The sequence below is a fragment of the Mustelus asterias genome, chromosome 13 (assembly GCF_964213995.1).
Source record: "Mustelus asterias chromosome 13, sMusAst1.hap1.1, whole genome shotgun sequence".
In the NCBI taxonomy this organism is placed as follows: Eukaryota; Metazoa; Chordata; class Chondrichthyes; order Carcharhiniformes; family Triakidae; genus Mustelus; species Mustelus asterias.
The window spans coordinates 1,701,267-1,723,991 of record NC_135813.1 but is presented as its reverse complement, the minus strand read 5'-3'; the positions used below and the strand labels follow the sequence as shown (position 1 = coordinate 1,723,991).

The window sequence follows — 22,725 nt, the reverse complement described above, 5'->3', positions numbered from 1 at the left end:
CTCTCCCTCCTCTCCAGTCTCCGGACTCCCTCTCCTCCATGACTATCAACTCCCCTCTCTCTGCCTGCCTGTCCTCACACCTCCCGTCTGCCCCCAGCCTTCTATCCCCGCACCCACTGGAGCATGCACAGACTCAGTCGTGTTGGTAAAGTCTGCGTTCTGGGCCGATGTTGCTCGACAAAGGATTCAGGGAAACCAGCTTTTGAACAGTTACTCTGTGCTGGGCTGCAGGAAAAAGCTTCGTCTCCAACAACTGCCCCTGCCCCAGAAACAGCACGTCCACAAACACCCACGCAGCGAGCGGGGGCAATGCTCAAACCCAAACCCAGTCTCAGTGACTGAGTGAGTTCCTGACTGCAGTGTGATGGACAGGAGGGGCTGAGGTCAGGGGGCGGGTAGTTTGCCTCCCCGGGGACCCTGCACACCCACACTCCCCCCACCCTCAGCATCCCGCCCTGCGGCTCTCGGACTTACGATGGGCCCAGGTCTGCCAGTCAATCCCATTGGTCCAGTCGGACCCCTCAACGCGAGCTGTAAAAAACAGAAAAACATTCAGTCAACAAACATAATCCACACACCGGAACCAGGCTCCAATCCCCCAACCCTGACTGATAGAAACCGCTTCAAACAGGAAGTTACAGGTAACATCCCCCCAAGGTTCAGGAACCAAGGTTCATCCCACAACAGGAAGCAAATCATTCACTCATTTCCACATTGCCGTTTGTGGGAGCTCATTTCTGTAAACTGGCCACCAGCTGTCCTTCTGACAGTGCGGCGCTCCCTCAGTACTGACCCTCTGACAGTGCGGCACTCCCTCAGCACTGACCCTCTGACAGTGCGGCACTCCCTCAGCACTGACCCTCTGACAGTGCGGCACTCCCTCAGTACTGACCCTCTGACAGTGCGGCACTCCCTCAGTACTGACCCTCTGACAGTGCGGCACTCCCTCAGTACTGACCCTCTGACAGTGCGGCACTCCCTCAGTACTGACCCTCTGACAGTGCGGCACTCCCTCAGTACTGACCCTCTGACAGTGCGGCATTCCCTCAGTACTGACCCTCTGACAGTGCGGCACTCCCTCAGTACTGACCCTCTGACAGTGCGGCACTCCCTCAGTACTGACCCTCTGACAGTGCGGCACTCTCTCAGTACTGACCCTCTGACAGTGCGGCACTCCCTCAGTGCTGTACTCGGAGTGTCAGTCTAGAGCAAATCTGGAATTCTTGGAAACCCGAGGTGAGTATTCCTGGCATCTATTCCCTGATCTTTGTTCGAACTTCCCGCAGGATTCAGGGTGACCAGCTGCTGTATTTTTGCATCATCCTCTCAGCTGAGAATTGTCCCAGCTTCTGGGGCAGGAAAGGTTGAAGGTTAATCCAGTGACCAGTTCCAGATCAAGGGGCAGAAAGTTTGGACTGGAGCTCCCCCCGGCAGGGGGAGCTGGCTTTACCCCACAGAACACAGTGGAGGCAAAATGTGGGAAATTACAGAGCAGTTAGTTTAACATCTGTTGTTGGGAAAGTGTTAGAATCAATTATCAAGGAAGCAGCAATATCAGGACATTTGGAAAGTCAAAACATTATCCATCAGAGTCGGCATGGTTTTATGAATGGCAAATCATGTTTGACTAATTTGCGAGAGTTCTTTGAAGATGTAACAAGCAAAGTGGATAATGGGGATCCTGTAGATGTATATCTGGACTTCCGGAAGCTGTTTGTTAAGGTGCCGCACAAGGTTAATTCACAAGGTTAGATCACATGGGATCAGGGGTATTTTGTTCGCTTGGATAGGTGACTGGCTGATGGACAGAAGACAGAGTCGGGATAAATGGCTTTTTTTCTGGATGGCAAAAAGTAACGAGTGGGGGAGCCACAGGGTTCAATCCTCGGGCCCCGGCTATTTACAATCTATATTAATGACTTGGACACAGGGATAGAAGATTCTAGAGCCACATTTACAGATTACACTAAAATAGGTGGGACAGTGAGTGGCAATGAGGAAATAAGAACCTTACATGGTCATCGATCGGTTGGGAGAGTGGGCCAAAAGATGGCAGATGGAGTTTAACGTGGATAAGTGTGAGGTCACGCATTTTGGTTGGAAAAATGGGAAGGCGACTTATTATCTAAATGGGGAGAGACTTTGGGGTGCCCCGGTGCAGAGGGATCTGGGTGTCCTCGTTCATGAGTCACAGAAAACTAGCAGCAGGTACAGCAGATAATAAAGAAAGCAAATGGAATGTTGGCATTTATAGCGAAAGGAATAGAATATAAAGGTGAGGAAGTATTGTTACAACTATACAAGGCATTGGTGAGGCTGCACCTGGAGTATTGCGCACAGTTTTGGTCCCCTTATTCGAGGAAAGATGTAGTGACATTGGAGGCAGTTCAGAGGAGGTTTCACTGGATTGATTCCAGAGATGAGGGGTTTGTCGTATGAAGAGAGATTGAACAGTTTAGGCCGACACTCTCTGGAATTTAGAAGAATGAGGGGAGATCAAATTGAGGTTTACAAGATGATAAAAGATACGGATAAAGTAGACGTGGAGCGGATGCTTCCTCTTGTGGGACATTCTAGAACGAGAGGTCACAGTCTTAGGAGAAGGGGCAGCAAATTTAAAACAGAGTTGCGGAGAAACTACTTCTCCCAAAGGGTTGTGAATCTGTGGAATTCGCTGCCCCAAAGTGCGGTGGATGCTGGGACAGTGAGTAAATTTAAGGAGGAGTTAGACAGATTTTTAATTGGTAATGGGTTGAAGGGTTATGGGGAGAAGGCAGGAAAATAGCGATGAGGAGCATATCAGCCATGATCGAATGGCGGAGCAGACTCGATGGGCCGAATGGCCTAATTCTGCTCCGATATCTTATGAAGTTATGAGACCGAACTGGACATTTCCAAACAGAATTTGATCAATTATTGGGGTTTGTGACTTAAAAGTGACAGCACTAAGGAGGGTTAATGGATTCATAGAATCCCAACAGTGCAGAAAGAGGCCATTCGGCCCATCGAGTCTGCACCGACCACAATCCCACCCAGGCCCTATCCCCATATCCCTACATATTTACCCACTAATCCCTCTAACCTACGCATCCCGGGACACTAAGGGGCAATTTAGAATGGCCAATCAACCTAACCCGCACATCTTTGGACTGTGGGAGGAAACCGGAGCACCCGGAGGAAACCCACGCAGACACGGGGAGAATGTGCAAACTCCACACAGACAGTGACCCGAGCCGGGATTCGAACCCCGGTCCCTGGAGCTGTGAAGCAGCAGTGCTAACCACTGTGCTACCGTGCCGCCCGACTGTGCTACCGTGCTGCATGTACCGAACCTCACGCTGGAGTTCAGATCCAGATCAATAATGATTGAATTTTTAAAAATTCATTCCTGGGACGTGGGTGTCGCTGGCTGGGCCAGCATTTATTCCCATCCCTAGTTGCCCCTTGGAGGGCAGTTGAGAGTCACCCACATTGCTGTGGCTCTGGAGTCACACGTAGGTCAGACCGGGTAAGGACGGCAGATTTCCTTCCCTAAAGAACATTAGTGACCCAGATGGGTTTTTCTGACAATCGACAATGGTTTCATGGTCATCAGTAGATCCTTAATTCCAGATATTTTTTATTGAATTCAAATTCCACCATCTGCTGTGGCGGGATTCGAACCCGGGTCCCCAGAACATGAAATGGAATGGATTGCAGCAACAGGCTAGAGGAGCTGAATGGTCACTTTGAGCTCCTTGACCTGCACAGTCTGATGTCACCCAGCATGCTGTGCACGGGTCAGGGACACACCTGGCAATGATTCTACCCCAGCCAAGGGGCTTCTGTCCCCTGCCCCGGGAGAGCAGGGATCTGTCCCGGGAGAGCAGGGATCTGCCCCGGGAGAGCAGGGATCTGTCCCGGGATAGCAGGGATCTGTCCCGGGAGAGCAGGGATCTGTCCCGGGACTGCAGGGATCTGCCCCGGGAGAGCAGGGATCTGTCCCGGGATAGCAGGGATCTGTCCCGGGAGAGCAGGGATCTGTCCCGGGAGAGCAGGGATCTGCCCCGGGAGAGCAGGGATCTGTCCCGGGATAGCAGGGATCTGTCCCGGGAGAGCAGGGATCTGTCCCGGGACTGCAGGGATCTGTCCCCTGCCCCGGGACTGCAGGGATCTGTCCCAGGACAGCAGGGATCTGTCCCGGGACTGCAGGGATCTGTCCCGGGACTGCAGGGATCTGTCCCGGGACAGCAGGGATCTGCCCTGGGATAGCAGGGATCTGCCCCGGGAGAGCAGGGATCTGTCCCGGGACTGCAGGGATCTGTCCCCTGCCCCGGGACTGCAGGGATCTGTCCCAGGACAGCAGGGATCTGTCCCGGGACAGCAGGGATCTGTCCCGGGAAAGCAGAGATCTGCCCCGGGACTGCAGGGATCTGCCCCGGGACTGCAGGGATCTGTCCTGGGACTGCAGGGATCTGTCCCGGGACAGCAGGGATCTGTCCTGGGACAGCAGGGATCTGCCCCGGGACTGCAGGGATCTGTCCCGGGACAGCAGGGATCTGTCCTGGGACAGCAGGGATCTGCCCCGGGACTGCAGGGATCTGTCCCGGGATAGCAGAGATCTGTCCTGGGACAGCAGGGATCTGTCCCCTGCCCCGGGACTGCAGGGATCTGTCCCGGGACAGCAGGGATCTGTCCCGGGACTGCAGGGATCTGCCCCGGGACTGCAGGGATCTGTCCCGGGACTGCAGGGATCTGTCCCGGGACTGCAGGGATCTGTCCCCTGCCCCGGGACTGCAGGGATCTGTCCCGGGACAGCAGAGATCTGTCCTGGGACTGCAGGGATCTGTCCCGGGACAGCAGGGATCTGCCCCGGGACTGCAGGGATCTGTCCTGGGACTGCAGGGATCTGTCCCGGGACAGCAGGGATCTGTCCTGGGACAGCAGGGATCTGCCCCGGGACTGCAGGGATCTGTCCCGGGACAGCAGGGATCTGTCCTGGGACAGCAGGGATCTGTCCCGGGACTGCAGGGATCTGCCCCGGGACTGCAGGGATCTGTCCCGGGACTGCAGGGATCTGTCCCGGGACTGCAGGGATCTGTCCCCTGCCCCGGGACTGCAGGGATCTGTCCCGGGACAGCAGAGATCTGTCCTGGGACTGCAGGGATCTGTCCCGGGACAGCAGGGATCTGCCCCGGGACTGCAGGGATCTGTCCTGGGACTGCAGGGAGCTGTCCCGGGACAGCAGGGATCTGTCCTGGGACAGCAGGGATCTGCCCCGGGACTGCAGGGATCTGTCCCGGGACAGCAGGGATCTGTCCTGGGACAGCAGGGATCTGCCCCGGGACTGCAGGGATCTGTCCCGGGATAGCAGAGATCTGTCCTGGGACAGCAGGGATCTGTCCCGGGATAGCAGAGATCTGTCCTGGGACTGCAGGGATCTGTCCCGGGATAGCAGAGATCTGTCCTGGGACAGCAGGGATCTGCCCCGGGACTGCAGGGATCTGTCCCGGGATAGCAGAGATCTGTCCTGGGACAGCAGGGATCTGTCCCGGGATAGCAGAGATCTGCCCCGGGACTGCAGGGATCTGTCCCGGGATAGCAGAGATCTGTCCTGGGACTGCAGGGATCTGTCCCGGGACAGCAGGGATCTGTCCCGGGATAGCAGGGATCTGTCCCCTGCCCCGGGACTGCAGGGATCTGTCCCGGGACAGCAGGGATCTGTCCCGGGACTGCAGGGATCTGCCCCGGGACTGCAGGGATCTGTCCCGGGACTGCAGGGATCTGTCCCGGGACTGCAGGGATCTGTCCCCTGCCCCGGGACTGCAGGGATCTGTCCCGGGACAGCAGAGATCTGTCCTGGGACTGCAGGGATCTGTCCCGGGACAGCAGGGATCTGTCCTGGGACTGCAGAGATCTGTCCTGGGACAGCAGGGATCTGTCCCCTGCCCCGGGACTGCAGAGATCTGTCCTGGGACTGCAGAGATCTGTCCCGGGACTGCAGGGATCTGTCCCCTGCCCCGGGACTGCAGAGATCTGTCCTGGGACTGCAGAGATCTGTCCCGGGACAGCAGGGATCTGTCCCCTGCCCCGGGACTGCAGAGATCTGTCCCAGGACAGCAGGGATCTGTCCCGGGACTGCAGGGATCTGTCCCGGGACTGCAGGGATCTGTCCCCTGCCCCGGGACTGCAGGGATCTGTCCCAGGACAGCAGGGATCTGTCCCGGGACTGCAGGGATCTGTCCCGGGACTGCAGGGATCTGTCCCGGGACAGCAGGGATCTGTCCCGGGACTGCAGGGATCTGTCCCCTGCCCCGGGACTGCAGGGATCTGTCCCAGGACAGCAGGGATCTGTCCCGGGACTGCAGGGATCTGTCCCGGGACTGCAGGGATCTGTCCCGGGACAGCAGGGATCTGCCCCGGGACTGCAGGGATCTCCCCCGGGACTGCAGGGATCTGCCCCGGGACTGCAGGGATCTGCCCCGGGACTGCAGGGATCTGCCCCGGGACAGGGATCTGCCCCGGGACAGGGATCTGTCCCGGGACTGCAGGGATCTGTCCCGGGACTGCAGGGATCTGCCCCGGGACTGCAGGGATCTCCCCCGGGACAGGGATCTGTCCTGGGACAGCAGGGATCTGCCCCGGGACTGCAGGGATCTGCCCCGGGACTGCAGGGATCTGCCCCGGGACAGGGATCTGTCCTGGGACAGCAGGGATCTGCCCCGGGACTGCAGGGATCTGCCCCGGGACTGCAGGGATCTGTCCCGGGACTGCAGGGATCTGTCCCGGGGCAGGGATCTGTCCCGGGGCAGGGATCTGTCCCGGGACTGCAGGGATCTGCCCCAGGACTGCAGGGATCTGTCCCGGGACTGCAGGGATCTGTCCCGGGACAGCAGGGATCTGTCCCAGGACAGCAGGGATCTGTCCCGGGACAGCAGGGTTTTGCAGGGTTGAGCTGTGGGGTTTGTGATCAAGGGATTTGCAGCCATTTCCTTCTTTGTATGATGTCGTTCCGAGGAGTTCACCAGGTTCTGATCGCAGTCTCCCCGCTCGCTCCGACTGAAAGGATCAGCTCAGCCCCTCACTGTTCACTCAGACAGAGGGAGGGTTCGCGGCAGTAACAGAGCAGCAATGCTGAAATTCCCACATTCCCAAATACCTTCTGTCAATGCCGATGGAGCACGCTCCGTCTCACACACTCACTTACCCGGGCTTGCTGCAAGATGGCCTGAGCCTGTGCTTCCTGCGCTGAAACCATCGGCCCCTTCTGTCCCGCACTGCCCCCTCCCGTGAATCGGAACTGAGGGAAAATCACAGAGTGTCAGCGGCAAATGTACAACACAACAGTAACCCCTTAAACTTTATCCCCGGGGATTAGATCATTCCATTCGCTGATGGTCACAATCACACGTGTAGTGTAGAGGGAGTTTTACTCTGTATCTAACCCCGTGCTGTACCTGTCCTGGGAGTGTTTGATGGGGACAGTGTAGAGGAAGCTTTACTCTGTATCTAACCCCGTGCTGTACCTGTCCTGGGAGTGTTTGATGGGGGACAGTGTAGAGGGAGCTTTACTCTGTATCTAACCCCGTGCTGTACCTGTCCTGGGAGTGTTTGATGGGGACAGTGTAGAGGGAGCTTTACTCTGTATCGAACCCCGTGCTGTACCTGTCCTGGGAGTGTTTGATGGGGACAGTGTAGAGGAAGCTTTACTCTGTATCTAACCCCGTGCTGTACCTGTCCTGGGAGTGTTTGATGGGGACAGTGGAAGAGGGAGCTTTACTCTGTATCTAACCCCGTGCTGTACCTGTCCTGGGAGTGTTTGATGGGGACAGTGTAGAGGGAGCTTTACTCTGTATCTAACCCCGTGCTGTACCTGTCCTGGGAGTGTTTGATGGGGACAGTGTAGAGGGAGCTTTACTCTGTATCTAACCCCGTGCTGTACCTGTCCTGGGAGTGTTTGATGGGGACAGTGTAGAGGGAGTTTTACTCTGTATCTAACCCCGTGCTGTACCTGTCCTGGGAGTGTTTGATGGGGACAGTGTAGAGGGAGCTTTACTCTGTATCTAACCCCGTGCTGTACCTGTCCTGGGAGTGTTTGATGGGGACAGTGTAGAGGGAACTTTACTCTGTATCTAACCCCGTGCTGTACCTGTCCTGGGAGTGTTTGATGGGGGACAGTGTAGAGGGAACTTTACTCTGTATCTAACCCCGTGCTGTACCTGTCCTGGGAGTGTTTGATGGGGACAGTGTAGAGGGAGTTTTACTCTGTATCTAACCCCGTGCTGTACCTGTCCTGGGAGTGTTTGATGGGGACAGTGGAAGAGGGAGCTTTACTCTGTATCTAACCCCGTGCTGTACCTGTCCTGGGAGTGTTTGATGGGGTCTCAGTGTAGAGGGAGCTTTACTCTGTATCTAACACCGTGCTGTATCTGTCCTGGGAGTGTTTGATGGGGACAGTGTAGAGGGAGCTTTATTCTGTATCTAACCCCGTGCTGTACCTGTCCTGGGAGTGTTTGATGGGGACAGTGTAGAGGGAGCTTTACTCTGTATCTAACCCCGTGCTGTACCTGTCCTGGGAGTGTTTGATGGGGACAGTGTAGAGGGAGCTTTACTCTGTATCTAACCCCGTGCTGTACCTGTCCTGGGAGTGTTTGATGGGGACAGTGCAGAGGGAGCTTTACTCTGTATCTAACCCCGTGCTGTACTTGTCCTGGGAGTGTTTGATGGGGGACAGTGTAGAGGGAGCTTTACTCTGTATCTAACCCCGTGCTGTACCTGTCCTGGGAGTGTTTGATGGGGTCTCAGTGTAGAGGGAGCTTTACTCTGTATCTAACCCCGTGCTGTACCTGTCCTGGGAGTGTTTGATGGGGACAGTGTAGAGGGAGCTTTACTCTGTATCTAACCCCGTGCTGTACCTGTCCTGGAAGTGTTTGATGGGGACAGTGTAGAGGGAGCTTTACTCTGTATCTAACCCCGTGCTGTACCTGTCCTGGGAGTGTTTGATGGGGACAGTGTAGAGGGAGCTTTACTCTGTATCTAACCCCGTGCTGTACCTGTCCTGGGAGTGTTTGATGGGGACAATGTAGAGGGAGCTTTACTCTGTATCTAACCCCGTGCTGTACCTGTCCTGGGAGTGTTTGATGGGGACAGTGTAGAGGGAGCTTTACTCTGTATCTAACCCCGTGCTGTACCTGTCCTGGGAGTGTTTGATGGGGACAATGTAGAGGGAGCTTTACTCTGTATCTAACCCCGTGCTGTACCTGTCCTGGGAGTGTTTGATGGGGACAGTGTAGAGGGAGCTTTACTCTGTATCTAACCCCGTGCTGTACCTGTCCTGGGAGTGTTTGATGGGGACAGTGTCGAGGGAGCTTTACTCTGTATCTAACCCCGTGCTGTACCTGTCCTGGGAGTGTTTGATGGGGACAGTGTAGAGGGAGCTTTACTCTGTATCTAACCCCGTGCTGTACCTTTCCTGGGAGTGTTTGATGGGGACAGTGTAGAGGGAGCTTTACTCTGTATCTAACCCCGTGCTGTACCTGTCCTGGGAGTGTTTGATGGGGACAGTGTAGAGGGAGCTTTACTCTGTATCTAACCCCGTGCTGTACCTGTCCTGGGAGTGTTTGATGGGGACAGTGTAGAGGGAGCTTTACTCTGTATCTAACCCCGTGCTGTCCCTGTCCTGGGAGTGTTTGATGGGGACAGTGTAGAGGGAGCTTTACTCTGTATCTAACCCCGCGCTGTACCTGTCCTGGGAGTGTTTGATGGGGGACAGTGTAGAGGGAGCTTTACTCTGTATCTAACCCCGTGCTGTACCTGTCCTGGGAGTGTTTGATGGGGACAGTGTCGAGGGAGCTTTACTCTGTATCTAACCCCGTGCTGTACCTGTCCTGGGAGTGTTTGATGGGGGACAGTGTAGAGGGAGCTTTACTCTGTATCTAACCCCGTGCTGTACCTGTCCTGGGAGTGTTTGATGGGGACAGTGTAGAAGAAGCTTGACTCTGTATCTAACCCCGTGCTGTCCCGGTCCTGGGAGTGTTTGATGGGGACAGTGTAGAAGAAGCTTGACTCTGTATCTAACCCCGTGCTGTACCTGTCCTGGGAGTGTTTGATGGGGACAGTGTAGAGGGAGCTTTACTCTGTATCTAACCCCGTGCTGTACCTGTCCTGGGAGTGTTTGATGGGGACAGTGTAGAGGGAGCTTTACTCTGTATCTGACCCCGTGCTGTACCTGTCCTGGGAGAGTTTGATGGGGACAGTGTAGAGGAAGCTTTACTCTGTATCTGACCCCGTGCTGTACCTGTCCTGGGAGTGTTTGATGGGGGCAGTGTAGAGGGAGCTTTACTCTGTATCTAACCCCGTGCTGTACCTGTCCTGGGAGTGTTTGATCGGGACAGCGTGGAGGGAGCTTTACTCTGTATCTAACCCCGTGCTGTGCCTGTCCTGGGAGTGTTTGATGGGGGACAGTGTAGAGGGAGCTTTACTCTGTATCTAACCCCGTGCTGTACCTGTCCTGGGAGTGTTTGATGGGGACAGTGTCGAGGGAGCTTTACTCTGTATCTAACCCCGTGCTGTACCTGTCCTGGGAGTGTTTGATGGGGACAGTGTAGAGGGAGCTTTACTCTGTATCTAACCCCGTGCTGTACCTGTCCTGGGAGTGTTTGATGGGGGACAGTGTAGAGGGAGCTTTACTCTGTATCTAACCCCGTGCTGTACCTGTCCTGGGAGTGTTTGATGGGGGCAGTGCAGAGGGAGGTTTAGTCTGGATCTGTTTACTCTGCAGGGAACAGGAAGCTGGTGCGGCTGCGTTTCATGGCGGTTCTCTGGGTGCGTGTGTTTGGGGTCCATGCTTACCGGCAGCATTAACATGGTCCCGGGTGGTCCGGGTAAACCATCCGCTCCAGGAAGTCCTGATCGCCCTCGGGGTCCCTGGCACGAGGAGGAAGCAGAAACAGACAATGAGAATCTCAGCTGCAGCAGACAGACGGGACAGAGTGAGAGCGGGAAGGAGCGGAGTGGAGGGTGGGCTGCTTCGCGGTGGGCGTGGGGGTAATGCCAAGGGGCAGGAGGGTGGGTGAGAGCCAATCACAAAGTGGCAAGGGGACTCCAAGAGAGAGCGAGACAGAGAGGGAGAGAGAGAGAGAGCGAGAGAGAGGGAGAGAGAGGGAGAGAGGGAGCGAGGGAGAGGGAGCGAAAGAGAGCGAGACAGAGAGGGAGAGAGAAAGAGAGCGAGAGAGAGAGAGCAAGATAGAGAGGGAGAGAGAGAGAGAGGGAGCGAGGGAGAGGGAGCGAGAGAGAGTGAGACAGGGAGGGAGAGTGGGAGAGAGGAAGAAGGAGCGAGAGAGAGCAAGATAGAGAGGGAGAGTGAGAGAGAGAGCAAGAGAGAGGGGGAGAGGGAGCGAGAGAGAGCGAGACAGAGAGTGAGAGAGGGAGAGAGGGAGCGAGAGAGAGGGAGAGCGAGAGAGAGAGGGAGAGTAACTGAGAGGGAGAGTGAGAGAGAGAGAGAGCGAAAGAGAGAGAGAGAGAGGGAGAGCGAGAGAGGGAAAGTGAGAGAGAGGGAGAGCGAGAGAGAGGAGAGACACAGAGAGAGAGTGACAGAGAGAGATAGACAGAGAAAAAGAGACAGAGTGAGCTTGTTATAGCAATAGTCACCCACTGGGGGGCAGCAAGAGGCCACGATTATACTGGCTTCAGAGAGAGAGAGACAGAGAGAATCATAGAATAAAATCCCTACAGTGCAGGAGGCCATTCAGCCCATCGAGTCTGCACCGACCACAACCCCACCCAGATCCTATCCCCATAATCCCATGTATTTACCCTAGCTAATCCCCCTGACACTAAGTAGCAAATTACCATGGTCAATCAACCCAACCACACATCTTTGGAGTGTGGGAGGAAGCCGGAGCACCCGGAGGAAACCCATGCAGACACGGGGAGAACGTGCAGACTCCACACAGACAGTGACCCAAGCCGGGAATCAAACCCAGGTCCCTGGCGCTGTGAGACAGCAGCGCTAACCACTGTGCTGCCAAGAGAGACAGAGAGGGAGACAGAGAGTGTTAGAGAAAGAGACTGAGAGAGACAGGGTTAGATAGAGAGAGAGAATTAGAGAGAGAGACAGAGAGAAAGATATAGAGAGAAAGAGATAGAGAAACAGGGAGAGTTAAAGAGACAGTTAGAGAGACAGAGACCCAGAAAGCGAGAAGAGAGAGAGAGTTAGTGTGAGGGAGAGAGATAGACACCGAGAGAGAGAGGGAGGAGGGTTGTAGAGATAAACCAGGGAACGACAGACCAGTGGGTCTCACGTTAGTGATAGGGAAACTATTGGAGAAACTTCTGAAGGAGAGCATCTCTCTCCCCTTGGAGAGGCAAAGCTTGATCAGGGATAGTCCGCATGGCTTCGTCAGAGGGAGGTCATGCCTGACAAATTTGATTGAATTTTTTGAGGTGGTGACCAGGTGTGTGGACGAGGGTAGTGCAGTCGATGTAGTTTATATGGATTTCAGCAAAACCTTTGACAAGGTTCCACATGGGAGATTTGTAAAGAAGGTAAATTCACATGGGATACAGGGTGATTTGATAAAGTGGATTCAAAATTGGCTCAGTTGTAGGAGACAGAGGGTGATGACAGAAGGCTGCTTCAGTGACTGGAAGCCAGTGTCCAGTGGCGTACCACAGGGATCTGTGTTGGGCCCCTATTATTCAGCATTTATATAAAAGACATAGATGACTATGCAGGGGGTAGGATTAGTAGGTTTGCGGATGACACATAAGTTTGGCCGGGTGGGTAACAATGAGGCGGAGTGTCTTGGGGGCTACAAGAAGATGGAAAATCATGTCTCATGAATTCTGATTGAGTTTTTTGAAGGGGTAACCAAGAAGGTCGATGAGGGCAGTGCTGTTGATGTTGTCTACATGGACTTTAGCAAGGCCTTTGACAAGGTACCGCATGATAGGTTGTTGCATAAGGTTAAATCTCACGGGACCCAGGGTGAGGTATCTAAATGGATACAAAATTGGCTTCTTGATAAAAGCCAGAGGGTGGTTGTAGAGGGTTGTTTTTCAAACTGGAGGCCTGTGACCAGCGGTGTGCCTCAGGGATCAGTGCTGGGTCCACTGTTATTTGTCATTTATATTAATGATTTGGATGAGAATATAGGAGGCATGGTTAGTAAGTTTGTAGATGACACTAAGATTGGTGGCATAGTGGACAGTGAAGAAAGTTATCTCCAATTGCAATGGGATCTTGATCAATTGGGCCAGTGGGCTGGCGAATGGCAGATGGAGTTTAATTTAAATAAATGCGAGGTGACGCATTTTGGTAGATTGAACCAGGGCAGGACTTACTCAGTTAATGGTAGGGCGTTGGGGAGAGTTACAGAACAAAGAGATCGAGGGGTACATGTTCATAGCTCCTTGAAAGTGGAGTCACAGGTGGACAGAGTGGTGAAGAAGGCATTCGGCATGCTTGGTTTCATCGGTCAGAACATTGAATACAGGAGTTGGGACGTCTTGTTGAAGTTGTACAAGACATTGGTAAGGCCACACTTGCCCTCATCTACCTTCTTGGTTACCCCTTCAAAAAACTCAATCAGAATTCATGAGACATGATTTTCCATATTCTTGTCATATACATGGATTTTAGTAAGGCGTTTGATAAGGTCCCCCATGGTCGGCTTATGATGAAAGTGAGGAGGTGTGGGATAGAGGGAAAGTTGGCCGATTGGATAGGTAACTGGCTGTCTGACCGAAGACAGAGGGTGGTGGTCGATGGAAAATTTTCGGATTGGAGGCAGGTTGCTAGCGGTGTGCCGCAGGGATCAGTGCTTGGTCCTCTGCTCTTTGTGATTTTTATTAATGACTTAGAGGAGGGGGCTGAAGGGTGGATCAGTAAATTTGCTGATGACACCAAGATTGGTGGAGTAGTGGATGAGGTAGAGGGCTGTTGTAGGCTGCAAAGAGACATAGATAGGATGCAAAGCTGGGCTGAAAAATGGCAAATGGAGTTTAACCCTGATAAATGTGAGGTGATTCATTTTGGTAGGACAAATTTAAATGTGGATTACAGGGTCAAAGGTAGGGTTCTGAAGACTGTGGAGGAACAGAGAGATCTTGGGGTCCATATCCACAGATCTCTAAAGGTTGCCAGTCAAGTGGATAGAGCTGTGAAGAAGGCCTATAGTGTGTTAGCTTTTATTAACAGGGGGTTGGAGTTTAAGAGCCGTGGGGTTATGCTGCAACTGTACAGGACCTTGGTGAGACCACATTTGGAATATTGTGTGCAGTTCTGGTCACCTCACTATAAGAAGGATGTGGAAGCGCTGGAAAGAGTGCAGAGGAGATTTACCAGGATGCTGCCTGGTTTGGAGGGTAGGTCATATGAGGAAAGGTTGAGGGAGCTAGGGCTGTTCTCTCTGGAGCGGAGGAGGCTGAGGGGAGACTTAATAGAGGTGTATAAAATGATGAAGGGGATAGATAGAGTGAACGTTCAAAGACTATTTCCTCGGGTGGATGGAGCTATTACAAGGGGACATAACTATAGGGTTCGTGGTGGGAGATACAGGACGGATATCAGAGGTAGGTTCTTTACGCAGAGAGTGGTTGGGGTGTGGAATGGACTGCCTGCAGTGATGGTGGAGTCAGACACTTTAGAAACATTTAAGCGGTTATTGGATAGGCACATGGAGCACACCAGGATGATAGGGAGTGGGATAGCTTGATCTTGGTTTCAGATAAAGCTCGGCACAACATCGTGGGCCGAAGGGCCTGTTCTGTGCTGTACTGTTCTATGTTCTTGTAGCCCCCAAGACACTCCACCTCACTGTTACCCACCCGGCCACACTATTATAGAAAGGATATTATTAAACTAGAAAGAATGCAGAAAAGATTTACTAGGAAGCTACCGGGACTTGATGGATTAGTTATAAGGAGAGGCTGGATAGACTGGGACTATTTTCCCAGGAGGGTAGGAGGCTTAGGGGTGATCTTATAGAGGTCTATAAAATAATGAGGGGCACAGATCAGCTAGATAGTCAATATCTTTTCCCAAAGGTAGGGGAGTCCAAAACCTGAGGGCATAGGTTTAAGGTGAGAGGGGAGAGATACAAAAGGGTTCAGAGGGGCAATTTTTTCACACAGGGGGTGGTGAGTGTCTGGAACAAGCTGCCAGAGGTAGTAGTCGAGGTGGGTACAATTTTGTATTTTGAAAAGCATTTAGACAGTTACATGTGTACGATGGGTATAGAGGGATATGGGCCAAATGCGGGCAATTCGGACAAGCTTAGTGGTAAAACTGGGCGGCATGGACAAGTTGGGCCGAAGGGCCTGTTTCCATGCTGTAAACCTCTATGACTCCATGATAAAGACGGAATGGTCAAATGGGCAGATAAGTGGCAGATGAAATTTAACCCTGAAAAGCTGTGGGAATCTGGAGTGCGCTGCCTGGGAGGGGGGGTGAGGGGCAGAAACCCTTAAAAAACATCTGGATCAACACTTGAAATATCATAACACTCAAGGATATGGGACAAGTGCTGGAACATGGGATCAATGCGCCTTTAGTGGGAGTTATTGTCAGTGCAGGCTGGATGGGCCGAAGGGCCTTTTCTGTGCTGTGTGACTCTGTGTCTCGAAGTGTGAGGTGATACCTTTGGAAGGTGTAATTTGACAAGGAAGTATTCAATGAATGGGAGGACACGAGGAAGTTCTGTGGAACAAAGGGACCTTGGCGTGTTTGTCCACAGATCTCTGGCAGTGGAAGGGTTTGTTAGTAGGGTGGTGAAAAAGGCAAATGGGACACTCACCTTTATCAATCGGGGTATAGATTACAAAAGCAGGGAAGCCATGTTGGAGTTGTATAGAACTTTGGTGAGGCCACAGCTGGAGTACTGTGTGCAATTCTGGTCACCACATTATCGGAAGGATGTGATTGCACTGGAGGGGGTGCAGAGGAGATTCACCAGGATGCTGCCTGGGATCGAGCATTGAAGTTATGAAGAGAGGTTGGATAGACTTGGGTTGTTTTCTCTGGAGCAGAGAAGACTGAGGGACGACCTGATCGAGATGTACAAGATTATGAGGGACATGGACAGAGTGGATAAGGAGCAGCTGTTCCCCTTAGTTGGAGGATCAGTCACGAGGGGACATAGGTTCAAGGTGAGGGGCAGGAGGTTTGGGGGGATGTGAGGAAAAACCTTTTCACCCAGAGGGTGGTGAGGGTCTGGAATGCGCTGCCTGGGAGGGTGGTGGGGGTGGGATGCCTCACATCCTTTAAAAAGTACCTGGATGAGCACTTGGCTCATCATAACATTCAGGGCTATGGGCCAAGTGCTGACAGATTGGATTAGAGGGAGGTCAGGTGTTTCTAATGGGTCAGTGCAGACTCGATGGGCCGAAGGGCGTCTTCTGCACTGTGTGATTCTATGACAGAGATACAGAGAGAGAGATACAATTGTACAGTGCCAGAGTACAGTCACACTGTACAGCGCCAGAGTACAGTCACACTGTACAGTGCCAGAATACAGGTCACACTGTACAGTGCCAGAGTACAGTCACACTCTACAGTGCCAGAGTACAGTCACACTGTACAGTGCCAGAGTACAGGTCATACTGTACAGTGCCAGAGTACAGTCACACTGTACAGCGCCAGTGTACAGTCACACTGTACAGTGCCAGAATACAGGTCACACTGTACAGTGCCAGAGTACAGTCACACTGTACAGTGCCAAAGTACAGGTCACACTGTACAGTGCCAGAGTACAGTCACACTGTACAGTGCCAGAGTACAGTCACACTGTACAGTGCCAGAGTACAGGTCATACTGTACAGTGCCAGAGTACAGTCACACTGTACAGTGCCAGAGTACATGTCACACTGTACAGTGTCAAAGTACAGGTCACACTGTACAGTGCCAGAGTACAGTCACACTGTACTGTGCCAGAGTAGTCACACTGTACAGTGCCAGAGTACATGTCACATAAGAACATAAGAAATAGGAGCAGGAGTAGGCCATCTAGCCCCTCGAGCCTGCCCCGCCATTCAATAAGATCATGGCTGATCTCAAGTGGATCAGTTCCACTTACCCGCCTGATCCCTATAACCCCTAATTCCCTTACCGATCAGGAATCCATCCATCCGCGCTTTAAACGTATTCAACGAGGTAGCCTCCACCACCTCAGTGGGCAGAGAATTCCAGAGATTCACCACCCTCTGGGAGAAGAAGTTCCTCCTCAACTCTGTCCTAAACTGACCCCCCTTTATTTTGAGGCTGTGCCCTCTAGTTCTAGCTTCCTTTCTAAGTGGAAAGAATCTCTCCATCTCTACCCTATCCAGCCCCTTCATTATCTTATAGGTCTCTATAAGATTCCCCCTCAGCCTTCTAAACTCCAACGAGTACAAACCCAATCTGCTCAGTCTCTCCTCATAATCAACACCCCTCATCTCTGGTATCAACCTGGTGAACCTTCTCTGCACTCCCTCCAAGGCCAATTTATCCTTCTGCAAATAAGGGGACCAATACTGCACTCTGTACAGTACAGTGCCAAAGTACAGGTCACATTGTACAGTGCCAGAGTACAATCACACTGTACAGCGCCAGAGTACAGGTCACACTGTACAGTGCCAGAGTACAATCACACTGTACAGCGCCAGAGTACAGGTCACACTGTACGGTATCAGAGTACAGTCACACTGTACAGTGACAGAGTGCAGTCACGCTGTACAGTGCCAGAGTAAAGTCACACTGTACACTGTCAGAGTACAGTCACACTGTACAGTGCCAGAGTACAGTCACACTGTACAGTGCCAGAGTACAATCACACTGTACATCGCCAGAGTACAGGCGCACTGTACAGTGCAAGAGTACAGGCACACTGTACAGTGTCAGAGTACAATCACACTGTACAGTGCCAGAGTACAGGCACACTGTACAGTGCCACAGTACAGGTCACACTGTACAGTATCAGAGTACAGTCACACTGTACAGTGCCAAAGTACATGTCACACTGTACAGTGCCAGAGTACAGTCACACTGTACAGTGCCAGAGTACAGTCACACTGTATGGTATCAGAATACAGTCACACTGTACAGTGCCAAAGTACAGGTCACACTGTACAGTGCCAGAGTACAGTCACACTGTACAGTGCCAAAGTACAGGTCACACTGTACAGTGCCAGAGTACATGTCACACTGTACAGTGCCAGAGTACAGTCACACTGTACAGTGCCAGAATACAGTCACACTGTACAGTGCCAGAATACAGTCACACTGTACAGTGCCAAAGTACAGGTCACACTGTACAGTGCCAGAGTACATGTCACACTGTACAGTGCCAGAATACAGTCACACTGTACACTGTCAGAGTACAGTCACATTGCACAGTGCCAGAGTACAGTCACACTGTACAGTGCCAGAATACAGTCACACTGTACACTGTCAGAGTACAGTCACATTGCACAGTGCCAGAGTACAGTCACACTGTACAGTGCCAGAGTACATGTCACACTGTACAGTGCCAGAGTCGAGTCACACTGTACAGTGCTACAGCACATGTCACACTGTACAATGCCAAAGTACAGGTCACACTGTACGGTATCAGAGTACAGTCACACTGTACAGTGCTACAGCACATGTCACACTGTACAATGCCAAAGTACAGGTCACACTGTACGGTATCAGAGTACAGGTCACACTGTACAGTGCCAGAGTGCAGTCACACTGTACAGTGCCAGAGTAAAGTCACACTGTACACTGTCAGAGTACAGTCATACTGTACAGTGCCAGCGTACTGTCACACTGTACATTGCCAGAGTACAGGCACACTGTACAGTGCCAGAGTACAGTCACACTGTACAGTGCCAGAGTACAGGCACACTGTACAGTGCCAGAGTGCAGTCACACTGTACAGTGCCAGAGTAAAGTCACACTGTACACTGTCAGAGTACAGTCATACTGTACAGTGCCAGAGTACAGTCACACTGTACGGTATCAGAGTACAGTCACACTGTACAGTGCCAGAGTGCAGTCACACTGTACAGTGCCAGAGTAGTCACACTGTACAGTGCCAGAGTACAGTCACACTGTACAGTGCCCAAATGTGGAACTCCCCTAACCTCAGGAGGATTTGAAAGATTCTCTGTGCCACAGTCCTCCCCACCTCTCTGCCTCCCGTCTCCTCACTATCTGAGCCCCCGGCACGCCCTCACCCGGGGTAGGGATTCAGTCTGAGGTGGCAGAAAGTCAATTATTTTGTGGGAATCTTTGCTAAGCTGTGACTCAGTTCTGATCTCTGGGCTGTTTTAAGACTCTGGCAGATTTCCCTGAATCTTTTATCTTTGGTCCCAGTCGGAAAAGGCTGGAGTTTGCAATCAGTTTAATTACTGGGAGAGTTTTGGAAGAAATCCCACAAAGTCATGGTTCCCCTGCGAGCAGGGAATGTTCAGCTACTCACCCTCAGGCCTGGATCACCCACTGGCCCTGGGGGTCCAGGGGGTCCCGAGTGTCCTGGATACCCCTGAAAACACAAACACCAGCACCAATCAATCTCCAGACATTGAAGCGGGTCCCCCAGTGAGGCCGTCAGGCTGGAACAATTGCCAGTCATTATTACTGAGGACGGACACCATAACTCTCATTTCAAACTTGCAAACTGCACGTGTTAGTAATTCAAAAAGAATGCAGATATAAATACACTCAGAAATACAACAAAAACCAAACATGTCCTTAGGGTTTCAGGAACATGTGACTCACAGATGGTCCTTCTGGGCCTGGAGGCCCTTCAATCAGCATTCCCTGAAACAGAGAAAAAACAGGATTCATAAATCCAATCTCAACAATTCCGAAAGGCAGAGAAATCGCAGAGAGAGAATACAAAAATCAGAGAGAGCCGGCAAACTGCACCGATACTGAACTTAATCCAGCTCCCTCACACTGTCACTCAGTAACCCCTCTCCCCCCAGCACCCTGTGTTACTGACTGTATCTGTACTGATGTTAATCCAGCTCCCTCACACTGTCACTCAGTAACCCCTCTCCCCCAGCACCCTGTGTTACTGACTGTATCTCTACTGAGGTTAATCCAGCTCCCTCACACTGTCACTCAGTAACCCCTCTCCCCCAGCACCCTGTGTTACTGACTGTATCTGTACTGATGTTAATCCAGCTCCCTCACACTGTCACTCAGTAACCCCTCTCCCCCAGCACCCTGTGTTACTGACTGTATCTGTACTGATGTTAATCCAGCTCCCTCGCACTGTCACTCAGTAACCCCTCTCCCCCCAGCACCCTGTGTTACTGACTGTATCTCTACTGATGTTAATCCAGCTCCCTCGCACTGTCACTCAGTAACCCCTCTCCCCCCAGCACCCTGTGTTACTGACTGTATCTCTACTGAGGTTAATCCAGCTCCCTCACACTGTCACTCAGTAACCCCTCTCCCCCCAGCACCCTGTGTTACTGACTGTATCTGTACTGATGTTAATCCAGCTCCCTCACACTGTCACTCAGTAACCCCTCTCCCCCAGCACCCTGTGTTACTGACTGTATCTCTACTGATGTTAATCCAGCTCCCTCACACTGTCACTCAGTAACCCCTCTCCCCCCAGCACCCTGTGTTACTGACTGTATCTGTACTGATGTTAATCCAGCTCCCTCACACTGTCACTCAGTAACCCCTCTCCCCCAGCACCCTGTGTTACTGACTGTATCTCTACTGAGGTTAATCCAGCTCCCTCGCACTGTCACTCAGTAACCCCTCTCCCCCCAGCACCCTGTGTTACTGACTGTATCTGTACTGATGTTAATCCAGTTCCCTCACACTGTCACTCAGTAACCCCTCTCCCCCCAGCACCCTGTGTTACTGACTGTATCTCTACTGATGTTAATCCAGCTCCCTCACACTGTCACTCAGTAACCCCTCTCCCCCAGCACCCTGTGTTACTGACTGTATCTGTACTGATGTTAATCCAGCTCCCTCACACTGTCACTCAGTAACCCCTCTCCCCCAGCACCCTGTGTTACTGACTGTATCTCTACTGATGTTAATCCAGCTCCCTCACACCGTCACTCAGTAACTCCTCTCCCCCAGCACCCGGTGTCCCCTCTCTCCCATGTCCCCTCTCTCCCCGTGTCCCCTCTCTCCCCGTGTCCCCTCTCTCCCCATGTCCCTCTCTCCCCGTGTCCCTTCTCTCCCCATGTCCCCTCTGTCCCCGTGTCCCTCTCTCCCCGTGTCCCTCTCTCCCCTGTCCCCTCTCTCCCCGTGTCCCTCTCTCCCCGTGTCCCCTCTCTCCCCGTGTCCCCTCTCTCCCCGTGTCCCCTCTGTCCCCGTGTCCCTCTCTCCCTCTGTCCCCTCTCTCCCCGTGTCCCCTCTCTCCCCGTGACCCCTCTCTCCCCGTGTCCCCTCTCTCCCCGTGTCCCCTCTCTCCCCGTGTCCCCTCTCTCCCCTCGTTCCCTCTCTCCCCGTGTCCCTCTCTTCCCCTGTCCCTCTCTCCCCCTGTCCCCTTTCTCCCGTGTCCCCTCTCTCCCCTCGTTCCCTCTCTCCCCATGTCCCTCTCTCCCCCTGTCCCCTCTCTCCCCGTGTCCCTCTCTCCTCCTGTCCCTCTCTCCCCGTGTCCCTCTCTCCCCGTGTCCCCTCTCTCCCCCTCCTCTCTCCCCTGTCCCTCTCTCTCTCTGTCCCTCTCTCTCTCTGTCCCTCTCTCCCCCTGTCCCCTCTCTCCCCGTGTCCCCTCCCCGTATCCCCTCTCTCCCCGTGTCCCCTCTCTCCCCATGTCCCCTTTCTCCCCGTGTCCCCTCTCTCCCCTCGTTCCCTCTCTTCCCCGTGTCCCTCTCTCCCCCTGTCTCTCTCTCTCCGTGTCCCTCTCTCCTCCTGTCCCTCTCTCTCCGTGTCCCTCTCTCGCCCTGTCCCTCTCTCCCCGTGTCCCTCTCTTCCCTGTCCCTCTCTCCCCGTGTCCCTCTCTCTCCCCGTGTCCCTCTCTCCCCCTGTCTCTCTCTCCCCCTGTCCCTCTCTCGCCCTGTCCCTCTCTCCCCGTGTCCCTCTCTCCCCCTGTCCCTCTCTCCCCGTGTCCCCTCTCTCCCCTCGTTCCCTCTCTTCCCCGTGTCCCTCTCTCCCCCTGTCCCTCTCTCCCCCTGTCCCTCTCTCGCCCTGTCCCTCTCTCCCCGTGTCCCTCTTTCCCCCTGTCCCTCTCTCCCCCTGTCCCTCTCTCCCCGTGTCCCTCTCTCGCCCTGTCCCTCTCTCCCCGTGTCCCCTCTCTCCCCCTGTCCCTCTCTCCTCGTGTCCCTTCTCTCCCCCGTCCCTCTCTCCCCGTGTCCCTCTCTCCCCGTGTCCCTCTCTCCCCCTGTCCCTCTCTCGCCCTGTCCCTCTCTCCCCCATCCCTCTCTCCCCGTGTCCCTCTCTACCCGTGTCCCTCTCTCCCCCGTCCTCTCTCTCCCCTGTCCCTCTCTCCCAGTGTCACTCTACTCTCGTACACACTGTAACTGTCTCCCAGTGTTCCACTGGGACAGTGGAGGACAGAGAACGAGGAACGGATTTTGTAAGAAGGGAAACCCGGGAATTATAATCAGATCACAACCCAGATAATAACGCAGATAAATTCCCAATTCCACTACGAATGTTCCTCAGAATCTTTCAGGAACAATGCCAGTTTTTGACTGAGAATGACAGCTTTTTAGGGATGAGAGGTTTGCGGCTTTGCACATGCTCTCCAGTTTCCTGGAAGAAGATTCCATCTGTCACTGCCAGAACCTTCCAGTTAACCGGCT

At 53.3% G+C, this 22,725-nt stretch overlaps 1 protein-coding gene across 1 annotated transcript in view; it reads right to left on the bottom strand.

Moving 5' to 3' along the window:
* Positions 1–19,768, bottom strand: part of col5a1 (procollagen, type V, alpha 1) — a 160,251-nt gene extending 140,483 nt beyond the window's left edge. Inside the window, exons 1-5 of the mRNA XM_078226156.1 lie at positions 19,721–19,768; positions 19,422–19,484; positions 10,831–10,905; positions 7,187–7,279; positions 475–531 (exon numbers count right to left, since the gene is read on the bottom strand). Of these exons, the coding sequence (XP_078082282.1) occupies positions 475–531; positions 7,187–7,279; positions 10,831–10,905; positions 19,422–19,484; positions 19,721–19,759 (327 nt within the window). The 5' untranslated portion in view covers positions 19,760–19,768. The remainder of the gene's footprint in view (positions 1–474; positions 532–7,186; positions 7,280–10,830; positions 10,906–19,421; positions 19,485–19,720) is intronic.
* Between the last annotated feature and the right edge of the window lie 2,957 nt (positions 19,769–22,725).